This window comes from Orbicella franksi, chromosome 11 (assembly GCF_964199315.1).
Source record: "Orbicella franksi chromosome 11, jaOrbFran1.1, whole genome shotgun sequence".
In the NCBI taxonomy this organism is placed as follows: Eukaryota; Metazoa; Cnidaria; class Anthozoa; order Scleractinia; family Merulinidae; genus Orbicella; species Orbicella franksi.
In genome coordinates, this window is record NC_138155.1 from 26,206,032 (window position 1) to 26,232,666 (window position 26,635).

Sequence of the window (26,635 nt, forward strand, 5' to 3'; positions counted from 1 at the left end):
TTCCTTTCGTTTTTTCTTTGTTATCTAAATTTTGAGTTCCCAATGCGGTTTAAACAACAATTGCCCCAATAAGCATAAGAAAATGAAACAGTGGAAGAGTCTGGTACTTTTAGTCAAATGGCGCCATCAGCCAAATCGCTTATTGGTCTTTAATTCAACCTTGAAAATTTTCAAACAAAGCTATACCTGTATACATTTTTTTAAAGCTGTGACATCGTTGAGTTAACCGACAACTTTGGCCAGAGAATGGACAGGCTCAATGGCTCTAGGTCGGGATTCACTGTTACAGTTAGAGGAGACAGAACTCCGTTGCTGAGAATCAGATTTACAACTGACCGTTTTATCACAAGACAAGGTTTCAAGGCGCAATACAGTATTATGTTTGGTGAGTAACCTGTCTCACAATTCCAAGAGAACCAAAGCACCAAATGACAATACATAATATAGTGAAAGGCTGGTATTAATTGTAGCGTGTTCTATATAAGTATGCAGGGACGTGGTTTGATCCCTGTCAATATTGATAACTACTTCAGATTAATGTCAAAAATTCTTTGGACTTGAAATATCTTTAGAACTGATGTCTTATAAAGCATTTCTATCCAATCTATAAAAGTTTGGATGGTGTAAGGTATTTCTTTATCTGACATGTTAAAGTACAAATATAACCATATTTTTCCTACCTTTAGCCACAGGGCCATCGAGCATCGCGCCCACGCCACTTTCATCAGGCGTTGTTCTAACATCAACGTCTGTAATACAAGGGACTACACAGCCACCCTTTATCGGTAAGCTGAATACCTGATGAGTGTTAAATATTCATTATTAACTGCATCAGAATATATAAGTTTCGATTGATGCATCACCACACTGTTAAGCCTGTGGCCTCTTAACCCACCTCTTCACATAAAACTGATAGAAATGAGCTAAGTGGTTGTTGTCGTTCATAATTTGATGTAATTTTTCTCTCCGTTAATGTAATTTGGGCGTATGAGGTCAAATCATAACTGGACTGATGACCGTAACCATATCATAAATAGAGACGCGTTTTCAACTGAGCTATCATCAAGTCTTACGCTCATAAATGTATATCAAGCGCGCAAAAGTGATGTGAAAGGGAAGTCATTAGATCATGAATAGTTACGGTTGTGAAAGTTAAGGTTGAAACAATAGTTGTTTCTAGTATGTCCTTATGAACATGTATAATAAACGTACTTACACGACTTTTTCTATTGACTGATAAATCGCCGTGCAGAGAAAGTGAGTCGTTTTAAAAATTTCATCTTGTTTTCTCTCAGCATGTGGTGGAACGTTACGTGGATCATCAGGATCATTTGCCTCTCCTGGATATCCTGGCTTTTACTCCAACAACTTGAACTGTTTATGGACTTTGTTTATTCCCGCTAATGGAGTTCTCAGGCTTCAGTTTATTGTGTTTGAAACAGAGTCGTGGTAAGCAGTAGTAATCATTACAATTATGTTATCAGCAGACAAAACTGAATACTTTATTGTAATAAGGCAGAGGTTAAAATCAAATGTGACTGGCTTAGATGAATAGGTCTTTTGACTTTTGACACTAATATCGAATGGTTTTTCTTTACGTTTTGATTTTCATTTTACATAATTATGTTAAGCACCATGAATCAGGAGTTTAAATTGTTTCTTTCAACCTTAAACATTGTATACATTTTTTTAAAGCTGTGACTTCGTTGAGTTGACCGACAATTTTGGCCAGAGAATAGAAAGGCTCAGTGGCTCTAGGTCGGGATTCACTGTTACAGTTAGAGGAGACAGAACTACTTTGCTGAGAATCAGATTTAGAACCGACTTTTCTATCACAAGACAAGGTTTCAAGGCGCAATACAGCATAACGTTTGGTGAGTAACCTATCTTACAATTCCAAGCCAGCCAAAGTACGAAATGAAAACATGTTATATTTAAAGGCTCATATTTATTTTACCCTGTTTTATATAAGTATTCAGGGACTTGGCTTGATTCCCTTCCAACGTTGATAACGACCTAAGATTGGTGTCAAAAACTCTTTGGACCTGAAATGCCTTTAGAACTTATGTCTTATAACACATTCCTTTACAATTAATTGCAGTTTATATGGTGTAAAGTTTTTACTTATCTGATTCCAACGTACAATTATGGCCATATTTTTCATACCTTCAGCCACAGTGGCACCAACAATCGCGCCCACGCCCCTTTCATCCGCCGTTGTTCTAACATCAACGTCTACAGTACAAGGGACTACACAGCCACCCTTTATCGGTAAGCTAACTAGCTGTTGAGTGTTAAATATTCATTATTTACCGCATCAGACTATATACTGTTCTTAGCTTCAAGGGTTAACCAGGCTGTTAAGCGTATGACCTTCTAAAACCCACATCTTCACATAACAACTGATAGAAATAAGAAGTTGTCCTGCATAACCTGATCTAATTTTTCTTTCCGGTTACTGTCATTTGGGTGAATGAGGTAAAATCCTTAATGGACTGATAACGGTAACCATATTAAAGTTATCGACGGGCGTTTTCAACTAACCTGGCATAAAATCTTACTCTGGCGAATGCCTATCAAGCCCACAATAGCGATGTTAGAGAGTAAACATAACTTCTACTGGTCATGAATACTTTCGATTGTGAGAGTTAAAATTGAGACAATAGTTGTTCCTAATAAGTCCTTGTTCACATATATAACAAACGCACTTAACGACTTTTGCTATTGACTGATAAATCGCAGTGCAGAGAAACTAAGTCATTTTACAAATTTCACCTTGTTTTCTCTCAGCATGTGGGGGAACGTTACGTGGATCATCAGGATCATTTGCCTCTCCTGGATATCCTGGCTTTTACTCCAACAACTTGAACTGTTTATGGACTTTGTTTATTCCCGCTAATGGAGTTCCCAGGCTTCAGTTTATTGTGTTCGAAACACAGTCGTGGTAAGGCGTAGTTATAATTACAATTATGTTATTAGCAGTACATAAATACTTCATTGTAATAAGAGGAAGGTTGAAATAAACCGCAGTGACTGGCTTACATGAATAGCTCTTTCAACCTTAATTTAACCACTAATATTGCATGGTTTTGTTTTAAGTTTTGATTTGTATGTTACATTATTATGTCAAGCCCTATGAATCACGAGTTTTAATAGCAGATTTGCACGTTGTCGTCATTTGACTACCACTACCAGAATTCCTTTCGTTTTTTCTTTATTATTTCAATTTTGGATTTTCCAATGCGGTTTAAATAACAATTGCTCCAATAAGGATAAGAAACAGAGACAGACAAGGAGTCTGGTAGTTGTAGTCAAATGACGCCATCAGCCAAATCGCCTATTTGACTTTAATTCAACTTTGAAAATTTTCATACGAAGCTATATCTGTGTACATTTTTTTAAAGCTGTGACTTCGTTGAATTGACCGACATCTTCGGCCAGAGAATAGACACGCTCAATGGCTCTAGGTCGGGATTCACTGTTACAGTTAGAGGAGACAGAACTCCGTTGCTGAGAATCAGATTTACAACCGACCGTTTTATCACAAGACAAGGATTCAAGGCGCAATACAGTATAACGTTTGGTGAGTAACCCCTCTCACAATTCCACGAGAATCAAAGTACAAAATGACAATACATAATATATTTAAAGGCTGATATTAATTGTAGCGTGTTTTATATAAGTATGCAGGGATGTGGTTTGATCCCTGTAAACATTAATAACTACTTCAGATTGGCGTCAAAAATTCTTTGGACTTGAAATATCTTTAGAACTGATGTCTTATAAAGCATTTCTATACAATCAATTGCACTTTGGATGATGTAAGGTATTTCTTTATCTGACATGTTAAAGTACAAATATAACGATATTTTTCCTACGTTTAGCCTCAGTGGCATCAACCATTGCACCGACGCCCCTTTCATCCGGCGTTGTTCTAACATCAACGTCCACAATACAAGGGACTACACAGCCACCCTTTATCGGTAAGCTGAATAGGTCTTGAGTGTTAAATATTCATTATTAACTGCATCAGGCCGTATCAGTTTCAATCGATAGATCACCAGACTGTTAAGCCTGTGGCCTCTTAACCCACCTCTTCACATAAAACTGATAGAAATGAGCTAAGTGGTTGTCGTCGTTCATAATTTGATGTAATTTTTCTCTCCGTTAATGTAATTTGGGCGTATGAGGTCAAATCATAACTGGACTGATGACCGTAACCATATCATAAATAGAGACGCGTTTTCAACTGAGCTATCATCAAGTCTTACACTCACAAATGTATATCAAGCGCGCAAAAGTGATGTGAAAGAGAAGTCATTAGATCATGAATAGTTACGGTTGTGAAAGTTAAGGTTGAAACAATAGTTGTTTCTAATATGTCCTTATGAACATGTATAATAAAAGTACTTACACGACTTTTTCTATTGACTGATAAATCGCAGTGCAGAAAAAGTGAGTCGTTTTAAAAATTTCATCTTGTTTTCTCTCAGCATGTGGTGGAACGTTAAGTGGATCATCAGGATCATTTGCCTCTCCTGGATATCCTGGCTTTTACTTCAACAACTTGAACTGTTTATGGACTTTGTTTATTCCCACTAATGGCGTTCTCAGGCTTCAGTTTATTGTGTTTGAAACACAGTCGTGGTAAGTATTAGTTATCATTACAATTATGTTATTAGCAGACATAAATACTTCGTTGTAACTAGGGGAAGGTTAAAATCAATTGTGACCGGCTTGCAAGAATGGGTCTTTTGAATTTTGACACTAATATTGCAAGGTTTTCCTTTTCGTTTTGATTTTAATATTACATTATTATGTTGAGCACCATGAATCAGGAATTTAAATTGTTTCTTTCAACCTGGAAATTTCATACGAAGCTATACCTGTATACATTTTTTTAAAGCTGTGACTTTGTTGAGTTGACCGACATTTTTGGCCAGAGAATAGAAAGGCTCAGTGGCTCTAGGTCGGGATTCACTGTTACAGTTAGAGGAGACAGGACTACGTTGCTGAGAATCAGATTTACAACCGACCGTTCTTTCACAAGACAAGGTTTCAAGGCGCAATACAGCATAACGTTTGGTGAGTAACCTATCTTACAATTCCAAGAGAACTAAAGTACGGAATGAAGACATGTTATATTTAAACGCTGATATTAATTGTACCGTGTTTTATATAAGTATGCAGGGACTTGGCTGAATCCCTGTTAACATTGATATCTACTTAACAATGGGGTCAAAAATTCTTTAGACCTAAAATATCTTTAGAACTGATGTCTTGTAAAACATTTCTAAACAATTACTTGCAGTTTAGGTACGGGTGTAAGTTTTTTCTTTATCTGAGATAATAAAGTACAAATATAACCATATTTTCCTATCTTCAGCCACAGTGGCATCAACCATCGCGCCCACACCAATTTCATCCGGCGTTGTTCTAACATCAACGTCCACAATACAAGGGACTACACAGCCACCCTTTATCGGTAAGCTAAATACCTGATGAGTGTTAAATATTCATTATTAACTGCATCAGACTATGTAAGTTTCGATTGATGCATCACCACACTGTTAAGCCTGTGGCCTCTTAACCCACCTCTTCACATAAAACTGATAGAAATGAGCTAAGTGGTTGTTGTCGTTCATAATTTGATGTAATGTTTCTCTCCGTTAATGTAATTTGGGCGTATGAGGTCAAATCATAACTGGACTGATGACCGTAACCATATCATAAATAGGGACGCGTTTTCAACTGAGCTATCATCAAGTCTTACGCTCATAAATGTATATCAAGCGCGCAAAAGTGATGTGAAAGGGAAGTCATTAGGTCATGAATAGTTACGGTTGTGAAAGTAAAGGTTGAAACAATAGTTGTTTCTAATATGTCCTTATGAACATGTATAATAAACGTACTTACACGACTTTTTCTATTGACTGATAAATCGCCGTGCAGAGAAAGTGAGTCGTTTTAAAAATTTCATCTTGTTTTCTCTCAGCATGTGGTGGAACGTTAAGTGGATCATCAGGATCATTTGCCTCTCCTGGATATCCTGGCTTTTACTCCAACAACTTGAACTGTTTATGGACTTTGTTTATTCCTGCTAATGGAGTTCTCAGGCTTCAGTTCATTGTGTTTGAAACAGAGTCGTGGTAAGCAGTAGTAATCATTACAATTATGTTATCAGCAGACAAAACTGAATACTTTATTATAATAAGGCAGAGGTTAAAATCAAATGTGACTGGCTTAGATGAATAGGTCTTTTGACTTTTGACACTAATATTGAGTAGTTTTTCTTTACGTTTTGATTTTCATATTAAATTATTATGTTAAGCACTATGAATCAGGAGTTTAAATTGTTCCCTTCAACCTTGAAAATTTTCATACGAAGCTATACCTGTATACATTTGTTTTTAAGCTGTGACTTCGTTGAGTTGACCGACAACCTTGGCCAGAGAATAGAAAGGCTCAGTGGCTCTAGGTCGGGATTCACTGTTACAGTTAGAGGAGACAGAACTACGTTGCTGAGAATCAGATTTACCACCGACTTTTCTATCACAAGACAAGGTTTCAAGGCGCAATACAGCATAACGTTTGGTGAGTAATTATAACCTACCTTACAATTCCAACCCAGCCAAAGTACGAAATGAAAGCATGTTATATTCAAAGGCGCAGGTTAATTGTACCCTGTTTTATATAAATACTCAGGGACTTGGTTTGATTCCTTTCTAACGTCGATAACTACCTAAGATTGGTGTCAAAAACTCTTTGGACCTGAAATATCTTTACAACTGATGTCTTATAACACATTCCTATACAATAAATTGCAGTTTATATGGTGTATGGTTTTTACTTATCTGATTTTAAAGTACAATTATGACCATATTTTTCATACCTTCAGCCACAGTGGCATCAACCATCGCGCCCACGCCCCTTTCATCCGCCGTTGTTCTAACATCAACGTCCACAATACAAGGGACTACACAGCCACCCTTTATCGGTAAGCTAACTACCTGTTGAGTGTTAAATATTCATTATTTACCGCATCAGACTATATACTCTTCTTAGCTTCAAGAGTTAAGCAGGCTGTTAAGTCTGTCACCTCCTAAAACCGACGTCTTCACATAACAACTGATAGAAATAAGAGGTTGTCGTTTATAGTCTGTTCTAATTTTTTTCTTTCCGGCTACTGTAAATTGGGTGAATGAGGTAAAATCCTTAATGGACTGATAACGGTAACCATATTAAAGTTATCGAGAGGCGTTTTCAACTAAGCTAGCATAAAATCTATCGCGAATGCCTATCAAGCCCACAATAGCGATGTTAGAGAGTAAACATAACTTCTACAGGTCATGAATACTTTCGATTATGAGAGTTAAAATTGAGACAATAGTTCCTAATATGCCCTTATGAACATCTACAACAAACTCACTTCCACAACTTTTGCTATTGACTGATAAATCGCAGTGCAGAGGAAGTAAGTCATTTTACAAATTTCGTCTTCTTTTCTCTCAGCATGTGGTGGAACGTTAAGTGGATCATCAGGATCATTTGCCTCTCCTGGATATCCTGGCTTTTACTCCAACAAATTGAACTGTTTATGGACTTTGCTTATTCCCGCTAATGGAGTTCTCAGGCTTCAGTTTATTGTGTTCGAAACACAGTCGTGGTATGGCGTAGTTAAAATTACAATTATTTTATTAGCAGTACATAAATACTTCATTGTAGTAAAAGAAAGGTTAAAATCAACCGTGAATGGCTTACATGAATAGATCTTTTGACCTTAAATTTTGCCACTAATATCTCTTGGTTTTGTTGTATGTTTTGATTTGTATGTTACCTTATTATGTCAAGCCCTATGAACCACGAGTTTTAATAGCAGATTTGCACGTTGTCGTCATTTGACTACCACTACCAGAATTCCTTTCGTTTTTTCTTTATTATTTCAATTTTGAATTCCCAAAGGGGTTTAAATAACAATTGCTCATTTAAGCATAAGAAAAAGAAACAGACAAGGAGTCTGGTAGTTGTAGTTAAATGACGCCATCATTCAAATCGCCTATTGGTCTTTAATTTAACCTTGAAAATTTTCATACGAAGCTATACCTGTATACATTTTTTTAAAGCTGTGACTTCGTTGAATTGACTGACATCTTTGGCCAGAGAATAGACACGCTCAATGGCTCTAGGTCGGGATTCACTATTACCGTGAGAGGAGACAGAACTAGGTTGCTGAGAATTAGATTTACGACCGACCGTTTTATCACAAGACAAGGATTCAAGGCGCAATACAGTATAACGTTTGGTGAGTAACCTATCTCACAATTCCAAGAGAACCAAAGTACCAAATGACAATACATAATATATTTAAAGGCTGATATTAATTGTACCGTATTTTATATAAGTATGCAGGGACTTGGTTTGATCCCTCTCAACATTGATAACTACTTCACATTGGTGTCAAAAATTCTTTGGACCTGAAATATCTTTAGAACTGATATCTCATAAAGCATTTCTATACAATCAATTGCAGTTTGGATGGTGTAAGGTATTTCTTTATCTGACATGTTAAAGTACAAATATTACCATATTTTTCCTACCTTTAGCCACAGTGGCATCAAGCATCGCGCCCACGCCCGTTCCATCTGGCGTTGTTCTAACATCAACGTCTGTAATACAAGGGACTACACAGCCACCCTCTATCGGTAAGCTGAATAGCTGAGTGTTAAATATTCATTATTTACCGCATCAGACTATATACTGTTCTTAGCTTCAAGGGTTAACCAGGCCGTTAAGCCTGTGACCTCCTAAAACCCACATCTTCACATAACAACTGATAGAAATAAGAGGTTGCTGTCGTTCATAATCTGATCTAATTTTTATCTCCGGTTACTGTAATTTGGGTGCATGAGTTAAAATCCTTAATGGACTGATAACGGTAACCATATTAAAGTTATCGAGAGGCGTTTTCAACTGAGCTAGCATCAAATCTTACTCTCGCGAATGCCTATCAAGTGCACAATAGTGATGTTAGAGAGTAAACATTACTTCTACAGGTCATGAATAATTTCCATTGTGAGAGTTAAAACTGAGACAATAGTTGTTCCTAATATGTCCTTGTGAATATGTATAACAAACGCACTTCCACAACTTTTGCTATTGACTGATAAATCGCACTGCAGAGAAAGTAAGTCATTTTACAAATTTCACCTTGTTTTCTCTTAGCATGTGGTGGAACGTTACGTGGATCATCAGGATCATTTGCCTCTCCTGGATATCCTGGCTTTTACTCCAACAACTTAAACTGTTTATGGATTTTGTTTATTCCCGCTAATGGAGTTCTCAGGCTGCAGTTTATTGTGTTCGAAACACAGTCGTGGTAAGCCCTAGTTATAATTACAATTATGTTATTAGCAGTACATAAATACTTCATTGTAATCAGAAGAAGGTTAAAATCAATACTGACTGGCTTACATGAATAGGTCTTTTGACCTTAAATTTTGCCACTAGTATTGCTTGGTTTTGTTTTAAGTTTTGATTTGTGTGTTACATTATTATGTCAAGCCCTATGAATCACGAGTTTTAATAGCAGATTTGCACGTTGTCGTCATTTGACTACCACTACCAGTATTCCTTTCGTTTTTTCTTTATTATTTCAATTTTGAATTCCCAAAGGGGTTTAAATAACAATTGCTCATTTAAGCATAAGAAACAGAAACAGACAAGGAGTCTGGTAGTTGTAGTTAAATGACGCCATCATTCAAATCGCCTATTGGTCTTTAATTTAACTTTGAAAATTTTCATACGAAGCTATACCTGTGTAAATTTTTTTAAAGCTGTGACTTCGTTGAATTGACTGACATCTTTGGCCAGAGAATAGACACGCTCAATGGCTCTAGGTCGGGATTCACTATTACCGTTAGAGGAGACAGAACTAGGTTGCTGAGAATCAGATTTACAACCGACCGTTTTATCACAAGACAAGGATTCAAGGCGCAATACAGTATAACGTTTGGTGAGTAACCTATTTCACAATTCCAAGAGAACCAAGGTACCAAATGAAAATACATAATATATTGAAAGGCTGATATTAATTGTACCGTATTTTATATAAGTATGCAGGGACTTGGTTTGATCCCTGCCAACATTGATAACTACTTCAGATTGGTGTCAAAAATTCTTTGGACCTGAAATATCTTTAGAACTGATATCTCATAAAGCATTTCTATACAATCAATTGCAGTTTGGATGGTGTAAGGTATTTCTTTATCTGACATGTTAAAGTACAAATATTACCATATTTTTCCTACCTTAAGCCACAGTCGCATCAAGCATCGCGCCCACGCCCGTTTCATCTGGCGTTGTTCTAACATCAACGTCTGTAATACAAGGGACTACACAGCCACCCTTTATCGGTAAGCTGAATAGCTGTTGAGTATTAAATATTCTTTATTTACCGCATCAGACTATATACTGTTCTTAGCTTCAAGGGTTAAGCAGGCTGTTAAGCCTGTCACCTCCTAAAACCCACATCTTCACATAACAACTGATAGAAATAAGAGGTTGTTGTCGTTCATAATCTGATTTAATTTTTATCTCCGGTTACTGTAATTTGGGTGCCTGAGGTAAAATCCTTAATGGACTGATAACGGTAACCATATTAAAGTTATCGAGAGGCGTTTTCAACTGAGCTAGCATCAAATCTTACTCTCGCGAATGCCTATCAAGTGCACAATAGTGATGTTAGAGAGTAAACATTACTTCTACAGGTCATGAATAATTTCCATTGTGAGAGTTAAAACTGAGACAATAGTTGTTCCTAATATGTCCTTATGAATATGTATAACAAACGCACTTCCACAACTTTTGCTATTGACTGATAAATCGCACTGCAGAGAAAGTAAGTCATTTTACAAACTTCACCTTGTTTTCTCTCAGCATGTGGTGAAACGTTACGTGGATCATCAGGATCATTTACCTCTCCTGGATATCCTGGCTTTTACTCCAACAACTTAAACTGTTTGTGGATTTTGTTTATTCCCGCTAATGGAGTTCTCAGGCTTCAGTTTATAGTGTTCGAAACACAGTCGTGGTAAGGCCTAGTTATAATTACAATTATGTTATTAGCAGTACATAAATACTTCATTGTAATCAGGAGGTTAAAATCAATACTGACTGGCTTACATGAATAGGTCTTTTGACCTTAATTTTGCCACTAATATTGCATGGTTTTGTTTTAAGTTTTGATTTGTGTGTTACATTATTATGTCAAGCCCTATGAATCAAGAGTTTTAATAGCAGATTTGAACGTTGTCGTCATTTGACTACTACGACCAGAATTCCTTTCGGTTTCTCTTTATTATTTCAATTTTGAATTCCCAAAGGGGTTTAAATAACAATTGCCTCAATAAGCATAAGAAACAGAAAGAGTGAGGGAGTCTGGTACTTTTAGTCAAATGACGCCATCAGGCATATCGCCTATTGGTCTTTAATTGAACCTTGAAAATTTTTATACAAAGCTATACATTCATACATTTTTTTAAAGCTGCGACTTGGTTGAGCTGATCGACATTTTTGGCCAGAGAATAGAAACGCTCAATGGCTCTAGGTCGGGATTCACTGTTACGGTTAGAGGAGACAGAACTCCGTTGCTGAGAATCAGATTTACAACCGACCGTTTTATCACAAGACAAGGTTTCAAGGCGCAATACAGTATAACGTTTGGTGAGTAACCTATCTCACAATTCCAAGAGAACCAAAGTGCCAAATGACAATACATAATATATTTAAAGGCTGATATTAATTATAGCGTGTTTATATAAGTATGCAGGGACTTGGTTTGATCCCTCTCAACATTGATAACTACTTCACATTGGTGTCAAAAATTCTTTGGACCTGAAATATCTTTAGAACTGATGTCTTATAAAGCATTTCTATACAATCAATTGCAGTTTGGATGCTGTAAGGTATTTCTTTATCTGACATGTTAAAGTACAAATATAACCATATTTTTCCTACCTTTATCCACAGTGGCATCAAGCATCGCGCCCACGCCCGTTTCATCTGGCGTTGTTCTAACATCAACGTCTGTAATACAAGGGACTACACAGCCACCCTTTATCGGTAAGCTGAATAGCTGCTGACTGGTAAATATTCATTATTAACTGCATCAGGCTATATAACTTTGGATCGATGCATCACCAGACTGTTAAGCCTGTGGCCTTTGAAGCCATCTCTTCACATAAAACTGATAGAAATGAGCTAAGTGGTTGTTGTCGTTCATAATTTGATGTAATTTTTCTCTCCGTTAATGTAGTTTGGGCGTGTGAGGTCAAATCATAACTGGACTGATGACCGTAACCATATCATAAATAGAGACGCGTTTTCAAGTGAGCTATCATCAAGTCTTACGCTCATAAATGTATATCAAGCGCGCAAAAAGTGATGTGAAAGAGAAGTCATTAGGTCATGAACAGTTACGTTTGTGAAAGTTAAGATTGAAACAATAGTTGTTTCTAATATGTCCTTATGAACATGTATAATAAACGTAGTTACACGACTTTTTCTATTGACTGATAAATCGCCGTGCACAAAAAGTGAGTCGTTTTAAAAATTTCATCTTGTCTTCTCTCAGCATGTGGTGGAACGTTACGTGGATCATCAGGATCATTTGCCTCTCCTGGATATCCTGGCTTTTACTTCAACAACTTGAACTGTTTATGGACTTTGTTTATTCCCGCTAATGGAGTTCTCAGGCTTCAGTTTATTGTGTTCGAAACACAGTCGTGGTATGGCGTAGTTAAAATTACAATTATTTTATTAGCAGTACATAAATACTTCATTGTAGTAAGGGGAAGATTAAAATCAAACGTGACTAGCTTACATGAATAGATCTTTTAACCTTAAATTTTGCCACTAATATTGCATGGTTTTGTTTTAAGTTTTGATTTGTATGTTACCTTATTATGTCAAACCATATGAATCACGAGTTTTAATAGCAGATTTGCACGTTGTCGTCATTTGACTACGACTACCAGAATTCCCTTCGTTTTTTCTTTATTATTTCAATTTTGAATTCCCAAAGGGGTTTAAATAACAATTGCTCATTTAAGCATAAGAAAAAGAAACAGACAAGGAGGCTGGTAGTTGTAGTTAAATGACGCCATCATTCAAATCGCCTATTGGTCTTTAATTTAACCTTGAAAATTTTCATACGAAGCTATACCTGTATACATTTTTTTAAAGCTGTGACTTCGTTGAATTGACTGACATCTTTGGCCAGAGAATAGACACGCTCAATGGCTCTAGGTCGGGATTCACTATTACCGTGAGAGGAGACAGAACTAGGTTGCTGAGAATCAGATTTACAACCGACCGTTTTATCACAAGACAAGGATTCAAGGCGCAATACAGTATAACGTTTGGTGAGTAACCTATTTCACAATTCCAAGAGAACCAAGGTACCAAATGAAAATACATAATATATTGAAAGGCTGATATTAATTGTACCGTATTTTATATAAGTATGCAGGGACTTGGTTTGATCCCTGCCAACATTGATAACTACTTCAGATTGGTGTCAAAAATTCTTTGGACCTGAAATATCTTTAGAACTGATATCTCATAAAGCATTTCTATACAATCAATTGCAGTTTGGATGGTGTAAGGTATTTCTTTATCTGACATGTTAAAGTACAAATATTACCATATTTTTCCTACCTTAAGCCACAGTCGCATCAAGCATCGCGCCCACGCCCGTTTCATCTGGCGTTGTTCTAACATCAACGTCTGTAATACAAGGGACTACACAGCCACCCTTTATCGGTAAGCTGAATAGCTGTTGAGTGTTAAATATTCTTTATTTACCGCATCAGACTATATACTGTTCTTAGCTTCAAGGGTTAAGCAGGCTGTTAAGCCTGTCACCTCCTAAAACCCACATCTTCACATAACAACTGATAGAAATAAGAGGTTGTTGTCGTTCATAATCTGATCTAATTTTTATCTCCGGTTACTGTAATTTGGGTGCCTGAGGTAAAATCCTTAATGGACTGATAACGGTAACCATATTAAAGTTATCGAGAGGCGTTTTCAACTGAGCTAGCATCAAATCTTACTCTCGCGAATGCCTATCAAGTGCACAATAGTGATGTTAGAGAGTAAACATTACTTCTACAGGTCATGAATAATTTCCATTGTGAGAGTTAAAACTGAGACAATAGTTGTTCCTAATATGTCCTTATGAATATGTATAACAAACGCACTTCCACAACTTTTGCTATTGACTGATAAATCGCACTGCAGAGAAAGTAAGTCATTTTACAAATTTCACCTTGTTTTCTCTCAGCATGTGGTGAAACGTTACGTGGATCATCAGGATCATTTACCTCTCCTGGATATCCTGGCTTTTACTCCAACAACTTAAACTGTTTGTGGATTTTGTTTATTCCCGCTAATGGAGTTCTCAGGCTTCAGTTTATTGTGTTCGAAACACAGTCGTGGTAAGCCCTAGTTATAATTACAATTATGTTATTAGCAGTACATAAATACTTCATTGTAATCAGAAGGAGGTTAAAATCAATACTGACTGGCTTACATGAATAGGTCTTTTGACCTTAATTTTGCCACTAATATTGCATGGTTTTGTTTTAAGTTTTGATTTGTATGTTACATTATTATGTCAAGCCCTATGAATCAAGAGTTTTAATAGCAGATTTGAACGTTGTCGTCATTTGACTAGTACGACCAGATTTCCTTTCGGTTTCTCTTTATTATTTCAATTTTGAATTCCCAATGGAGTTTAAATAACAATTGCCTCAATAAGCATAAGAAACAGAAAGAGTGAGGGAGTCTGGTACTTTTAGTCAAATGACGCCATCAGGCATATCGCCTGTTGGTCTTTAATTGAACCTTGAAAATTTTTATACAAAGCTATACCTTCATACATTTTTTTAAAGCTGCGACTTGGTTGAGCTGATCGACATTTTTGGCCAGAGAATAGAAACGCTCAATGGCTCTAGGTCGGGATTCACTGTTACGGTTAGAGGAGACAGAACTCCGTTGCTGAGAATCAGATTTACAACCGACCGTTTTATCACAAGACAAGGTTTCAAGGCGCAATACAGTATAACGTTTGGTGAGTAACCTGTCTCACAATTCCAAGAGAACCAAAGTGCCAAATGACAATACATAATATATTTAAAGGCTGATATTAATTATAGCGTGTTTATATAAGTATGCAGGGACGTGGTTTGATCCCTCTCAACATTGAGAACTACTTCAGATTGGTGTCAAAAATTCTCTGGACTTGAAATATCTTTAGAACTGATGTCTTATAAAGCATTTCTATACAATCAATTGCACTTTGGATGATGTAAGGTATTTCTTTATCTGACATGTTAAAGTACAAATATAACCATATTTTTCCTACGTTTAGCCTCAGTGGCATCAACCATTGCACCCACGCCCCTTTCACCCGGCGTTGTTCTAACATCAACGTCTGTAATACAAGGGACTACACAGCCACCCTTTATCGGTAAGCTAAATACCTGATGAGTGTTAAATATTCATTATTAACTGCATCAGACTATGTAAGTTTCGATCGATGCATCACCAGACTGTTAAGCCTGTGGCCTCTTAACCCACCTCTTCACATAAAACTGATAGAAATGAGCTAAGTGGTTGTTGTCGTTCATAATTTGATGTAATGTTTCTCTCCGTTAATGTAATTTGGGCGTATGAGGTCAAATCATAACTGGACTGATGACCGTAACCATATCATAAATAGGGACGCGTTTTCAACTGAGCTATCATCAAGTCTTACGCTCATAAATGTATATCAAGCGCGCAAAAGTGATGTGAAAGGGAAGTCATTAGGTCATGAATAGTTACGGTTGTGAAAGTAAAGGTTGAAACAATAGTTGTTTCTAATATGTCCTTATGAACATGTATAATAAACGTACTTACACGACTTTTTCTATTGACTGATAAATCGCCGTGCAGAGAAAGTGAGTCGTTTTAAAAATTTCATCTTGTTTTCTCTCAGCATGTGGTGGAACGTTAAGTGGATCATCAGGATCATTTGCCTCTCCTGGATATCCTGGCTTTTACTCCAACAACTTGAACTGTTTATGGACTTTGTTTATTCCTGCTAATGGAGTTCTCAGGCTTCAGTTCATTGTGTTTGAAACAGAGTCGTGGTAAGCAGTAGTAATCATTACAATTATGTTATCAGCAGACAAAACTGAATACTTTATTGTAATAAGGCAGAGGTTAAAATCAAATGTGACTGGCTTAGATGAATAGGTCTTTTGACTTTTGACACTAATATTGAGTAGTTTTTCTTTACGTTTTGATTTTCATATTAAATTATTATGTTAAGCACTATGAATCAGGAGTTTAAATTGTTCCCTTCAACCTTGAAAATTTTCATACGAAGCTATACCTGTATACATTTGTTTTTAAGCTGTGACTTCGTTGAGTTGACCGACAACCTTGGCCAGAGAATAGAAAGGCTCAGTGGCTCTAGGTCGGGATTCACTGTTACAGTTAGAGGAGACAGAACTACGTTGCTGAGAATCAGATTTACCACCGACTTTTCTATCACAAGACAAGGTTTCAAGGCGCAATACAGCATAACGTTTGGTGAGTAATTATAACCTACCTTACAATTCCAACCCAGCCAAAGTGCGAAATGAAAACATGTTATATTCAAAGGCGCATATTAATTGTACCCTGTTTTATATAAGTATACAGGGACTTGGCTTGATTGCTTTCCAACGTTGATAACTACCTAAGATTGGTGTCAAAAACTCTTTGGACCTGAAATATCTTTACAACTGATGTCTTATAACACATTCCTATACAATAAATTGCAGTTTATATGGTGTATGGTTTTTACTTATCTGATTTTAAAGTACAATTATGACCATATTTTTCATACCTTCAGCCACAGTGGCATCAACCATCGCGCCCACGCCCCTTTCATCCGCCGTTATTCTAACATCAACGTCCACAATACAAGGGACTACACAGCCACCCTTTATCGGTAAGCTAACTAGCTGTCGAGTGTTAAATATTCATTATTTACCGCATCAGACTATATACTGTTCTTAGTTTCAAAGGTTAAGCAGGCTGTTAAGTCTGTCACCTCCTAAAACCGACGTCTTCACATAACAACTGATAGAAATAAGAGGTTGTCGTTTATAGTCTGTTCTAATTTTTTCTTTCCGGCTACTGTAAATTGGGTGAATGAGGTAAAATCCTTAATGGACTGATAACGGTAACCATATTAAAGTTATCGAGAGGCGTTTTCAACTAAGCTAGCATAAAATCTTACTATCGCGAATGCCTATCAAGCCCACAATAGCGATGTTAGAGAGTAAACATAACTTCTACAGGTCATGAATACTTTCGTTTGTGAAACTTGAAATTGAGACAATAGTTCCCAATATGCTCTTATGAACATCTATAACAAACGCACTTCCACAGCTTTTGCTATTGACTGATAAATCGCAGTGCAGAGGAAGTAAGTCATTTTACAAATTTCATCTTGTTTTCTCTCAGCATGTGGTGGAACGTTAAGTGGATCATCAGGATCATTTGCCTCTCCTGGATATCCTGGCTTTTACTCCAACAACTTGAACTGTTTATGGACTTTGTTTATTCCCGCTAATGGAGTTCTCAGGCTTCAGTTTATTGTGTTCGAAACACAGTCATGGTATGGCGTAGTTAAAATTACAATTATTTTATTAGCAGTACATAAATACTTCATTGTAATAAGAGGAAGATTAAAATCAAACGTGACTGGCTTACATGAATAGATCTTTTAACCTTAAATTTTGCCACTAATATTGCATGGTTTTGTTTTAAGTTTTGATTTGTATGTTACATTATTATGTCAAACCCTATCAATCACGAGTTTTAATAGCAGATTTGCACGTTGTCGTCATTTGACTACCACTACCAGAATTCCTTTCGTTTTTTCTTTATTATTTCAATTTTGAATTCCCAAAGGGGTTGAAATAACAATTGCTTCAATAAGCATAAGAAACAGAAACAGACAAGTAATCTGGTAGTTGTAGTCAAATGAGGCCATCATGCAAATCGCCTATTTGACTTTAATTCAACTTTGAAAATTTTCATACAAAGCTATGCCTGTGTACATTTTTTTAAAGCTGTGACTTCGTTGAATTGACTGACATCTTTGGCCAGAGAATAGACACGCTCAATGGCTCTAGGTCGGGATTCACTATTACCGTGAGAGGAGACAGAACTAGGTTGCTGAGAATCAGATTTACAACCGACCATTTTATCACAAGACAAGGATTCAAGGCGCAATACAGTATAACGTTTGGTGAGTAACCTATCTCACAATTCCAAGAGAACCAAGGTACCAAACGAAAATACATATATTTAAAGGCTGATATTAATTGTACCGTATTTTATATAAGTATGCAGGGACTTGGTTTCATCCCTGTCAACATTGATAACTACTTCAGATTGGTGTCGAAAATTCTTTGGAACTGAAATATCTTTAGAACTGATATCTCATAAAGCATTTCTATACAATCAATTGCAGTTTGGATGGTGTAAGGTATTTCTTTATCTGACATGTTAAAGTACAAATATAACCATATTCTTCCTACTTTAAGCCACAGTAGCATCAACCATCGCGCCCACGCCCGTTTCATCTGGCGTTGTTCTAACATCAACGTCCGTAATACAAGGGACTACACAGCCACCCTTTATCGGTAAGCTGAATAGCTCTTGAGTGTTAAATATTTATTATTAACTGCATCAGGCCGTATCAGTTTCAATCGATGGATCACCAGACTGTTGAGACTGTGGCCTCTTAACCCACCTCTTCACATAAAACTGATAGAAGTGAGATAAGTGGTTGTTGTCGTTCATAATTTGATGTAATTTTTCTCTCCGTTAATGTAATTTGAGTGTATGAGGTCAAATCATAAGTGGACTGATGACCGTAACCATATCATAAATAGAGACGCGTTTTCAACTGAGCTATCATCAAGTCTTACGCTCATAAATGTATATCAAGCGCGCAAGAGTGATGTGAAAGGGAAGTCATTAGGTCATGAATAGTTACGGTTGTGAAAGTTAAGGTTGAAACAATAGTTGTTTCTAATATGTCCTTATGAACATGTATAATAAACGTAGTTACACGACTTTTTCTATTGATTGATAAATCGCCGTGCACAAAAAGTGAGTCGTTTTATAAATTTCATCTTGTTTTCTCTCAGCATGTGGTGGAACGTTAAGTGGATCATCAGGATCATTTGCCTCTCCTGGATATCCTGGCTTTTACTCCAACAACTTGAACTGTTTATGGACTTTGTTTATTCCCGCTAATGGAGTTCTCAGGCTTCAGTTTATTGTGTTTGAAACAGAGTCGTGGTAAGCATTAGTAACCATTACAATTATGTAATTAGCAGACAAAAACACTTTATTGTAATAAGCGAAAGGTTAAACTCAAATGTGAGTGGCTTAGATGAATAAGTCTTCTGACTTTTGAGACTAATATTGAGTGGTTTTTCTTTACGTTTTGATTTTCATATTAAATTATTATGTTAAGCACTATGAATCAGGAGTTTAAATTGTTCCCTTCAACCTTGAAAATTTTCATACGAAGCTATACCTGTATACATTTTTTTTTTAAGCTGTGACTTCGTTGAGTTGACCGACAACCTTGGCCAGAGAATAGAAAGGCTCAGTGGCTCTAGGTCGGGATTCACTGTTACAGTTAGAGGAGACAGAACTACGTTGCTGAGAATCAGATTTACCACCGACTTTTCTATCACAAGACAAGGTTTCAAGGCGCAATACAGCATAACGTTTGGTGAGTAATTATAACCTACCTTACAATTCCAAGCCAGCCAAAGTACGAAATGAAAGCATGTTATATTCAAAGGCGCAGGTTAATTGTACCCTGTTTTATATAAATACTCAGGGACTTGGTTTGATTCCTTTCTAACGTTGATAACTACCTAAGATTGGTGTCAAAAACTCTTTGGACCTAAAATATCTTTACAACTGATGTCTTAGAACACATTCCTATACAATTAATTGCAGTTTATATGGTGTATGGTTTTTACTTATCTGATTTTAAAGTACAATTGTGACCATATTTTTCATACCTTCAGCCACAGTGGCATCAACCATCGCGCCCACGCCCCTTTCATCCGCCGTTATTCTAACATCAACGTCCACAATACAAGGGACTACACAGCCACCCTTTATCGGTAAGCTAACTAGCTGTTGAGTGTTAAATATTCATTATTTACCGCATCAGACTATATACTGTTCTTAGTTCCAAGGGTTAAGCAGGCTGTTAAGTCTGTCACCTCCTAAAACCGACGTCTTCACATAACAACTGATAGAAATAAGAGGTTGTCGTTTATAGTCTGTTCTAATTTTTTCTTTCCGGCTACTGTAAATTGGGTGAATGAGGTAAAATCCTTAATGGACTGATAACGTAACCATATTAAAGTTATCGAGAGGCGTTTTCAACTAAGCTAGCATCAAATCTTACTATCGCGAATGCTTATGAAGCCCACAATAGCGATGTTAGAGAGTAAACATAACTTCTACAGGTCATGAATACTTTCGATTGTGAGAGTTAAAATTGAGACAATAGTTGTTCCTAATAAGTCCTTGTTCACATATATAACAAACGGACTTAACGACTTTTCCTATTGACTGATAAATCGCAGTGCAGAGAAACTAAGTCGTTTTATAAATTTCACCTTGTTTTCTCTCAGCATGTGGTGGAACGTTACGTGGATCATCGGGATCATTTGCCTCTCCTGGATATCCTGGCTTTTACTCCAACAACTTGAACTGTTTATGGACTTTGTTTATTCCCGCTAATGGAGTTCTCAGGCTTCAGTTTATTGTGTTCGAAACACAGTCGTGGTATGGCCTAGTTATAATTACAATTATGTTATTAGCAGTACATAAATACTTCATTGTCATAAGAGGAAGGTTGAAATCAACAGTGACTGGCTTACATGAATAGCTCTTTTAACCTTAATTTTGCCACTAATATTGCATGGTTTTGTTTTAAGTTTTCATTTGTATGTTACATTATTATGTCAAGCCCTATGAATCACGAGTTTTAATAGCAGATTTGCGCGTTGTCGTCATTTGACTACCACTACCAGTATTCCTTTCGTTTTTTCTTTATTATTTCAATTTTGAATTTCCAATGCGGTTTAAATAACAATTGCTCCAATAAGCATAACAAACAGAAACAGACAAGGAGGCTGGTAGTTGTAGTCAAATGACGCCATCAGCCAAATCGCTTATTTGTCTTTAATTTAACTTTGAAAATATTCATACGAAGCTATACCTGTATACATTTTTTTAAAGCTGTGACTTCGTTGAATTGACCGACGTCTTCGGCCAGAGAATAGAAACGCTCAATGGCTCTAGGTCGGGATTTACTGTTACAGACAGAGGAGACAGAATTCCGTTGCTGAGAATCAGATTTACAACCGACCGTTTTATCACAAGACAAGGTTTCAAGGCGCAATACAGTATAACGTTTGGTGAGTAACCTGTCTCACAATTCCAAGAGAACCAAAGTACCAAATGACAATATATGATATATTTAAAGGCTGATATTAATTTTACGGTATTTATATAAGTATGCAGGGACTTGGTTTCATCCCTGTCAACATTGATAACTACTTCAGATTGGTGTCAAAAATTCTTTGGACCTGAAATATCTTTAGAACTGATATCTCATAAAGCATTTCTATACAGTATATTGCAGTTTGGATGGTGTAAGGTATTTTTTTATCTGACATGTTAAAGTGCAAATATTACCATATTTTTCCTACCTTTAGCCTCAGTGGCATCAAGCATCGCGCCCACGCCCCTTTCATCTGGCGTTGTTCTAACATCAACGTCTGTAATACAAGGGACTACACAGCCACCCTTTATCGGTAAGCTGAATACCTGATCAGTGTTAAATATTCATTATTGACTGCATCAGGCCATATAAGTTTCCATCGATGGATCACCAGACTGTTGAGCCTGTGGCCTCTTAACCCACCTCTTCACATAAAACTGATAGAAATGAGCTAAGTGGTTGTTGTCGTTCATAATTTGATGTAATTTTTCTCTCCGTTAATGTAATTTGGGCGTATGAGGTCAAATCATAACTGGACTGATGACCGTAACCATATCATAAATAGAGACGCGTTTTCAACTGAGCTATCATCAAGTCTTACGCTCATAAATGTATATCAAGCGCGCAAGAGTAATGTGAAAGAGAAGTCATTAGGTCATGAATAGTTACGGTTGTGAAAGTTAAGGTTGAAACAATAGTTGTTTCTAATATGTCCTTATGAACATGTATAATAAAAGTACTTACACGACTTTTTCTATTGACTGATAAATCGCCGTGCAGAGAAAGTGAGTCGTTTTAAAAATTTCATCTTGTTTTCTCTCAGCATGTGGTGGAACGTTAAGTGGATCATCAGGATCATTTGCCTCTCCTGGATATCCGGGGTTTTACTCCAACAACTTGAACTGTTTATGGACTTTGTTTATTCCTGCTAATGGAGTTCTCAGGCTTCAGTTCATTGTGTTTGAAACAGAGTCCTGGTAAGCACTTGTAATCATTACAATTATGTTATCAGCAGACATAAATATTTTATTGTAATAAGGGGAAGGTTAAAATCAAATGTGACTGGCTTAGATGAATAGGTCTTTTGACTTTTGACACCAATATTGAGTGGTTTTTCTTTACGTTTTGATTTTCATATTACATTATTATGTTAAGTACTATGAATCAGGAATTTAAATTGTTTCTTTCAACCTGGAAAATTTTCATGCGAAGCTATACCTGTGTACATTTTTTTAAGCTGTGACTTCGTTGAGTTGACCGACATTTTTGGCCAGAGAATAGAAAGGCTCAGTGGCTCTAGGTCGGGATTCGCCGTTACAGTTAGAGGAGACAGGACTACGTTGCTGAGAATCAGATTTACCACCGACTTTTCTATCACAAGACAAGGTTTCAAGGCGCAATACAGCATAACATTTGGTAAGTAACCTATCTTACAATTCCAAGAGAACCAAAGTACGAAATGAAATCATGTTATATCTAAAGGCTGATATTAATTGTACCATGTTTTATATAAGTATGCAGGGACTTGTCTTGATCAATGTTAACATTGATAACTACCTAAGATTGGTGTCAAAAATTCTTTGGACCTGTTCTTCAGAACTGATGTCTCATAAAACGTTTCTATACAATTAATTGCAGTTTGGATGGTTAAAGTTTTTTCTTTATCTGATATATTGAAGTACAATTATGACCATATTTTGCTTACCTTCAGTCACAGTGGCATCAACCATCGCGCCCACGCCCCTTTCATCCGGCGTTGTTCTAACATCAACGTCCACAATACAAGGGACTACACAGCCACCCTTTATCGGTAAGCTAACTAGCTGCTGAGTGTTAAATACTCATTATTATTCTCTTTCGCTTAGTCCGTCGGATCGTGCGTGACGCGAAAGAAATTCGCGAGAAAAAAATGGCGGCGCGAAATCCTGGGGGCTAGGAGAGCGCGAAAGGAGGGACTACCGCCTAAGCCCAAGAGTTTGCGCTTTCACGGCCGAGTGATTTTTCAGTGTAGGATTTCTCATTTTGACGTCCTCTTATTATCGCCTGTTATCAATAGCCCCGGGAGATCTGAGTAAAATTGTTCTACTCTACTCTTCAAGGAGCCAGGCAAAAACATATGCCGTGAGAAGTATATCTTCGTTCAGTGTTCGTTCAGCGAAACTGCCAAAGAAGTTTTAAAAAGAAGACGGCGAATGAGGCCTCTTGTAACGATTTTCGCTGCGTCTAAAAGTTATTGCGAAAATTTCAACAGAGTTTCAACCGAGAATTTACATTATACATCATACATTATACATAGGAGATCATCCAACTGCGGTGAAATGTTTGCCTATAGCAGCGGAAAATTTCAGGTGAATGTCCGGTGTCAAGTGAGAGTCCGGTTCAATCTTTCAAATGGACGGCAGAAAGGCCAAGCTCAGTGAATTTATATTCGCTGACTTAGACGATGCTGTTGAGCGGCGAAATCACTAACACGCTCGCAGTCGGGGTGGAGGCAGAAAGCTTTGCCAAACAAAACACTGAATAAATTTAAATCTTTCCAAAGCCTATTGGCAGATTCGCAAGAACATCACGGCTTGCGAAGCGCGATTCCAACGCTTCGACTTGCTCCGGAAACGCTTCGATTTGCTCCGGTTCCAAAACATTCCTGCAAGACGTCACAGGTATCTCGAATGTTGACAACACGTTGTCAACGCTCCTAACATAAGCCAATCACATTTTTGCGTTGTGAGAGCAACACATAATTCAAACTCTTGGGCTTAGGCGGTAGTCCCTCCTTTCGCGCGCTCCCCGCCGCCAGGATTTCGCGCGGCCATTTTTTCTCGCGGTTTTCTTTCGCGTCACGCACGACGGACTAAGCGAAAGAGGGACTACTCGTAGTCTACTGATAAGCTAACTAGTTGCGTTGACTGTTAAAATACCTTCATTATTTATCAGTAAAGAGTAACACTATGGTGAAAAAAGAGAGCAAAGTTCCAGCGATATCGTAATGTCAGTTGTATATGTAAATGCTAAGTTCAGTTATAAAGTAAGGCGGTAGCGTGGCCGAGTGGTTAGGACGCCGCACTTGAAATCCAGAGGTCGCGGGTTCAAGTTCCCCTCTGACCACCAAGTTGGAGTTGTTGAACTATTGGGACATGCTTTTAATTAAGTAGCCAGCTGGGTCTGCCTCTTACCAGTTAGGAGTTTTAAGCTTATTGTGTTTATTTGAAATCTTTCTTTCTTTCCTTAAGTGTCATGCCTGAGAACTGGCCAGTTGGAGCTAAGTGCATTGCTGACAACTATAAACATTCAACAACAACTCAGTTGTCAGAGGAACATAAGCTCGCGCGCTTCACTATTACACCTAAGTAGCGCCATACCCCCTCCGCCCCCACACGCCTCCCGCCCCCACTCCACTGCCACGCCCCAGTTTAAGTCCACAGGTTGAAACCAATAAATAATCCTACAGTCTAACCTTCTTTCAAATTATCTAGCAACCTCAAGACTGCCGACCAAGGCTCCACCAGTACATTTCGCCAACTTTCTTTCTCTAAGCAATGGTAACTACAATGTTTCGTGGATGTACGATAGCTCTACAGACAGGCTAAACTTCATGACGGAGGTCATGACGACAGGATGGATTGGATTTGGTGTTGCTACTCGAGCACCAACTGGAATGAGGGGATACGACGTGGCCGTTGGTGGAGTTGTAAATGGAATAGGCTACCTTAGGGTAATGTGCTTCTGCTCTGTTTGTATTTAGCGTGTTCCAGGCTCTCGGTCAGTGGCGAAGATCGAAAAAGCGGGCGGGCCTGGGAGAGAATCAAAGGCTTCCTGAGCCAGCTCATGGATGAATAGTTGACTTTTGCCTCTGTGGCAAAATGATTCTTTGTGCAAAACTATTCGTATGAAAATGCATGTCACCTGTACGTTCATTCTCTTGAAAATCAAGTCATTTTCATGTGAAATGTTTTGCACGAGCATTCGTTCTAAAAAAGAGGCAAACAACAACTCCGTAGTGGAAGTAAAGTCTGCATATGAGCCAAGTGGCCCATCAGGTCGGCACTTATCCCGGTTTCTGTAGCATGAAGCGACTACGAGTATTTCTAATGCCCCCGGATGGGATGCTAGTCGGTCGCCGGGTTACTTCCATAATATTAAATTTGCCAGTACTTTTTTATACACCTGAATGGAATGAGGCACTGTGAGAGTTAAGTGTCTTGCTCAAGAACATGACACAATGTTCCCAGCCAGGGCTCGAGGTCGGACTGCTCGAAATAGAAAAGGAATACAAGAATCAAATAACAAGTTGTTTACACAGACAACTTATAAATTTTAAAATGAATAATAATATTAATTTTGATTGAAATTGGAACATTGTTATCACAACAACTTATACATGATGTAGTGTCAAAGAATAACAACAGTCTGTTTCAAAATGAAATCATTAAATGAGAGTTCACCATATTTACCAGTCAGTCCAAAATTGACAATATAATTATGTATATGAGTCAGCAATGCATTTTGGGTCAAGGTAAATTGGTTATGGTCCTTGTTCAGTTAACATTATGAAACAGCTGTATGACAATGATTACTATTATGCAAAAATTACAATACATCATTTTGAAATTTATTTGAGGCAATCAACTTGAGACTGCTAGGACTGCCAAGAGTATTTTGCCCAATTTCACTTAAGTGAGACATGGATATTGGAAAAAACTTGTTTACTCTAAGCTAAGTCGAACATAAACAATTTGATTATAGCTTGTGGATAAACAGGAAATCTATGAAAAAAAAGTATTTCCTTCAATATTATAAGAATTCGAAAGAATGATTTCAGACAGTTTTGTTTCAGTCATGAGCCTGAAGTGAAGGGAATGTTTTTATTTACAATTTATAAGGTTTTTTTCTATAGAAATATGTCCATGGAGAGGAGGAAGGGAAGTAACAAAGTTTTATACAAGGAGGCTCTGGCCCAAGGTCAAAGACCTATCCATTTTGCAG

The 26,635-nt window shown here is 37.3% G+C and overlaps 1 protein-coding gene and 1 long non-coding RNA gene across 9 annotated transcripts in view; one reads left to right on the forward strand and one right to left on the reverse strand.

Annotated features, from left to right (window-relative positions):
- LOC145460628 (uncharacterized) overlaps positions 1–756 on the reverse strand; it is a 30,596-nt gene extending 29,840 nt beyond the window's left edge. The window contains exon 1 of the long non-coding RNA XR_014039874.1: positions 681–756. This is a non-coding gene — a long non-coding RNA (uncharacterized LOC145460628). The remainder of the gene's footprint in view (positions 1–680) is intronic.
- Positions 1–26,635, forward strand: part of LOC145460594 (CUB and sushi domain-containing protein 3-like) — a 48,985-nt gene that overhangs the window by 7,335 nt on the left and 15,015 nt on the right. For 3 of the 8 annotated variants that reach the window (XM_081445457.1, XM_081445458.1, XM_081445464.1), the window contains exons 5-43: positions 207–385; positions 687–785; positions 1,296–1,449; positions 1,696–1,874; positions 2,173–2,271; positions 2,791–2,944; positions 3,405–3,583; positions 3,885–3,983; positions 4,494–4,647; positions 4,907–5,085; positions 5,387–5,485; positions 5,996–6,149; positions 6,416–6,594; positions 8,604–8,702; positions 9,223–9,376; positions 9,834–10,012; positions 10,314–10,412; positions 10,936–11,089; positions 11,543–11,721; positions 12,028–12,120; positions 12,632–12,785; positions 13,243–13,421; positions 13,723–13,821; positions 14,345–14,498; positions 14,955–15,133; positions 15,434–15,532; positions 16,043–16,196; positions 16,463–16,641; positions 16,946–17,044; positions 17,563–17,716; positions 18,174–18,352; positions 18,651–18,749; positions 19,260–19,413; positions 19,677–19,855; positions 21,867–21,965; positions 22,476–22,629; positions 22,890–23,068; positions 23,364–23,462; positions 25,126–25,364. In XM_081445457.1, the coding sequence (XP_081301583.1) occupies positions 207–385; positions 687–785; positions 1,296–1,449; positions 1,696–1,874; positions 2,173–2,271; positions 2,791–2,944; positions 3,405–3,583; positions 3,885–3,983; positions 4,494–4,647; positions 4,907–5,085; positions 5,387–5,485; positions 5,996–6,149; positions 6,416–6,594; positions 8,604–8,702; positions 9,223–9,376; positions 9,834–10,012; positions 10,314–10,412; positions 10,936–11,089; positions 11,543–11,721; positions 12,028–12,120; positions 12,632–12,785; positions 13,243–13,421; positions 13,723–13,821; positions 14,345–14,498; positions 14,955–15,133; positions 15,434–15,532; positions 16,043–16,196; positions 16,463–16,641; positions 16,946–17,044; positions 17,563–17,716; positions 18,174–18,352; positions 18,651–18,749; positions 19,260–19,413; positions 19,677–19,855; positions 21,867–21,965; positions 22,476–22,629; positions 22,890–23,068; positions 23,364–23,462; positions 25,126–25,364 (5,695 nt within the window). The remainder of the gene's footprint in view (positions 1–206; positions 386–686; positions 786–1,295; positions 1,450–1,695; positions 1,875–2,172; positions 2,272–2,790; positions 2,945–3,404; positions 3,584–3,884; positions 3,984–4,493; positions 4,648–4,906; positions 5,086–5,386; positions 5,486–5,995; positions 6,150–6,415; positions 6,595–8,603; positions 8,703–9,222; positions 9,377–9,833; positions 10,013–10,313; positions 10,413–10,935; positions 11,090–11,542; positions 11,722–12,027; positions 12,121–12,631; positions 12,786–13,242; positions 13,422–13,722; positions 13,822–14,344; positions 14,499–14,954; positions 15,134–15,433; positions 15,533–16,042; positions 16,197–16,462; positions 16,642–16,945; positions 17,045–17,562; positions 17,717–18,173; positions 18,353–18,650; positions 18,750–19,259; positions 19,414–19,676; positions 19,856–21,866; positions 21,966–22,475; positions 22,630–22,889; positions 23,069–23,363; positions 23,463–25,125; positions 25,365–26,635) is intronic. The other 5 variants (XM_081445460.1, XM_081445459.1, XM_081445463.1 and 2 more) reach the window with 5 other exon arrangements.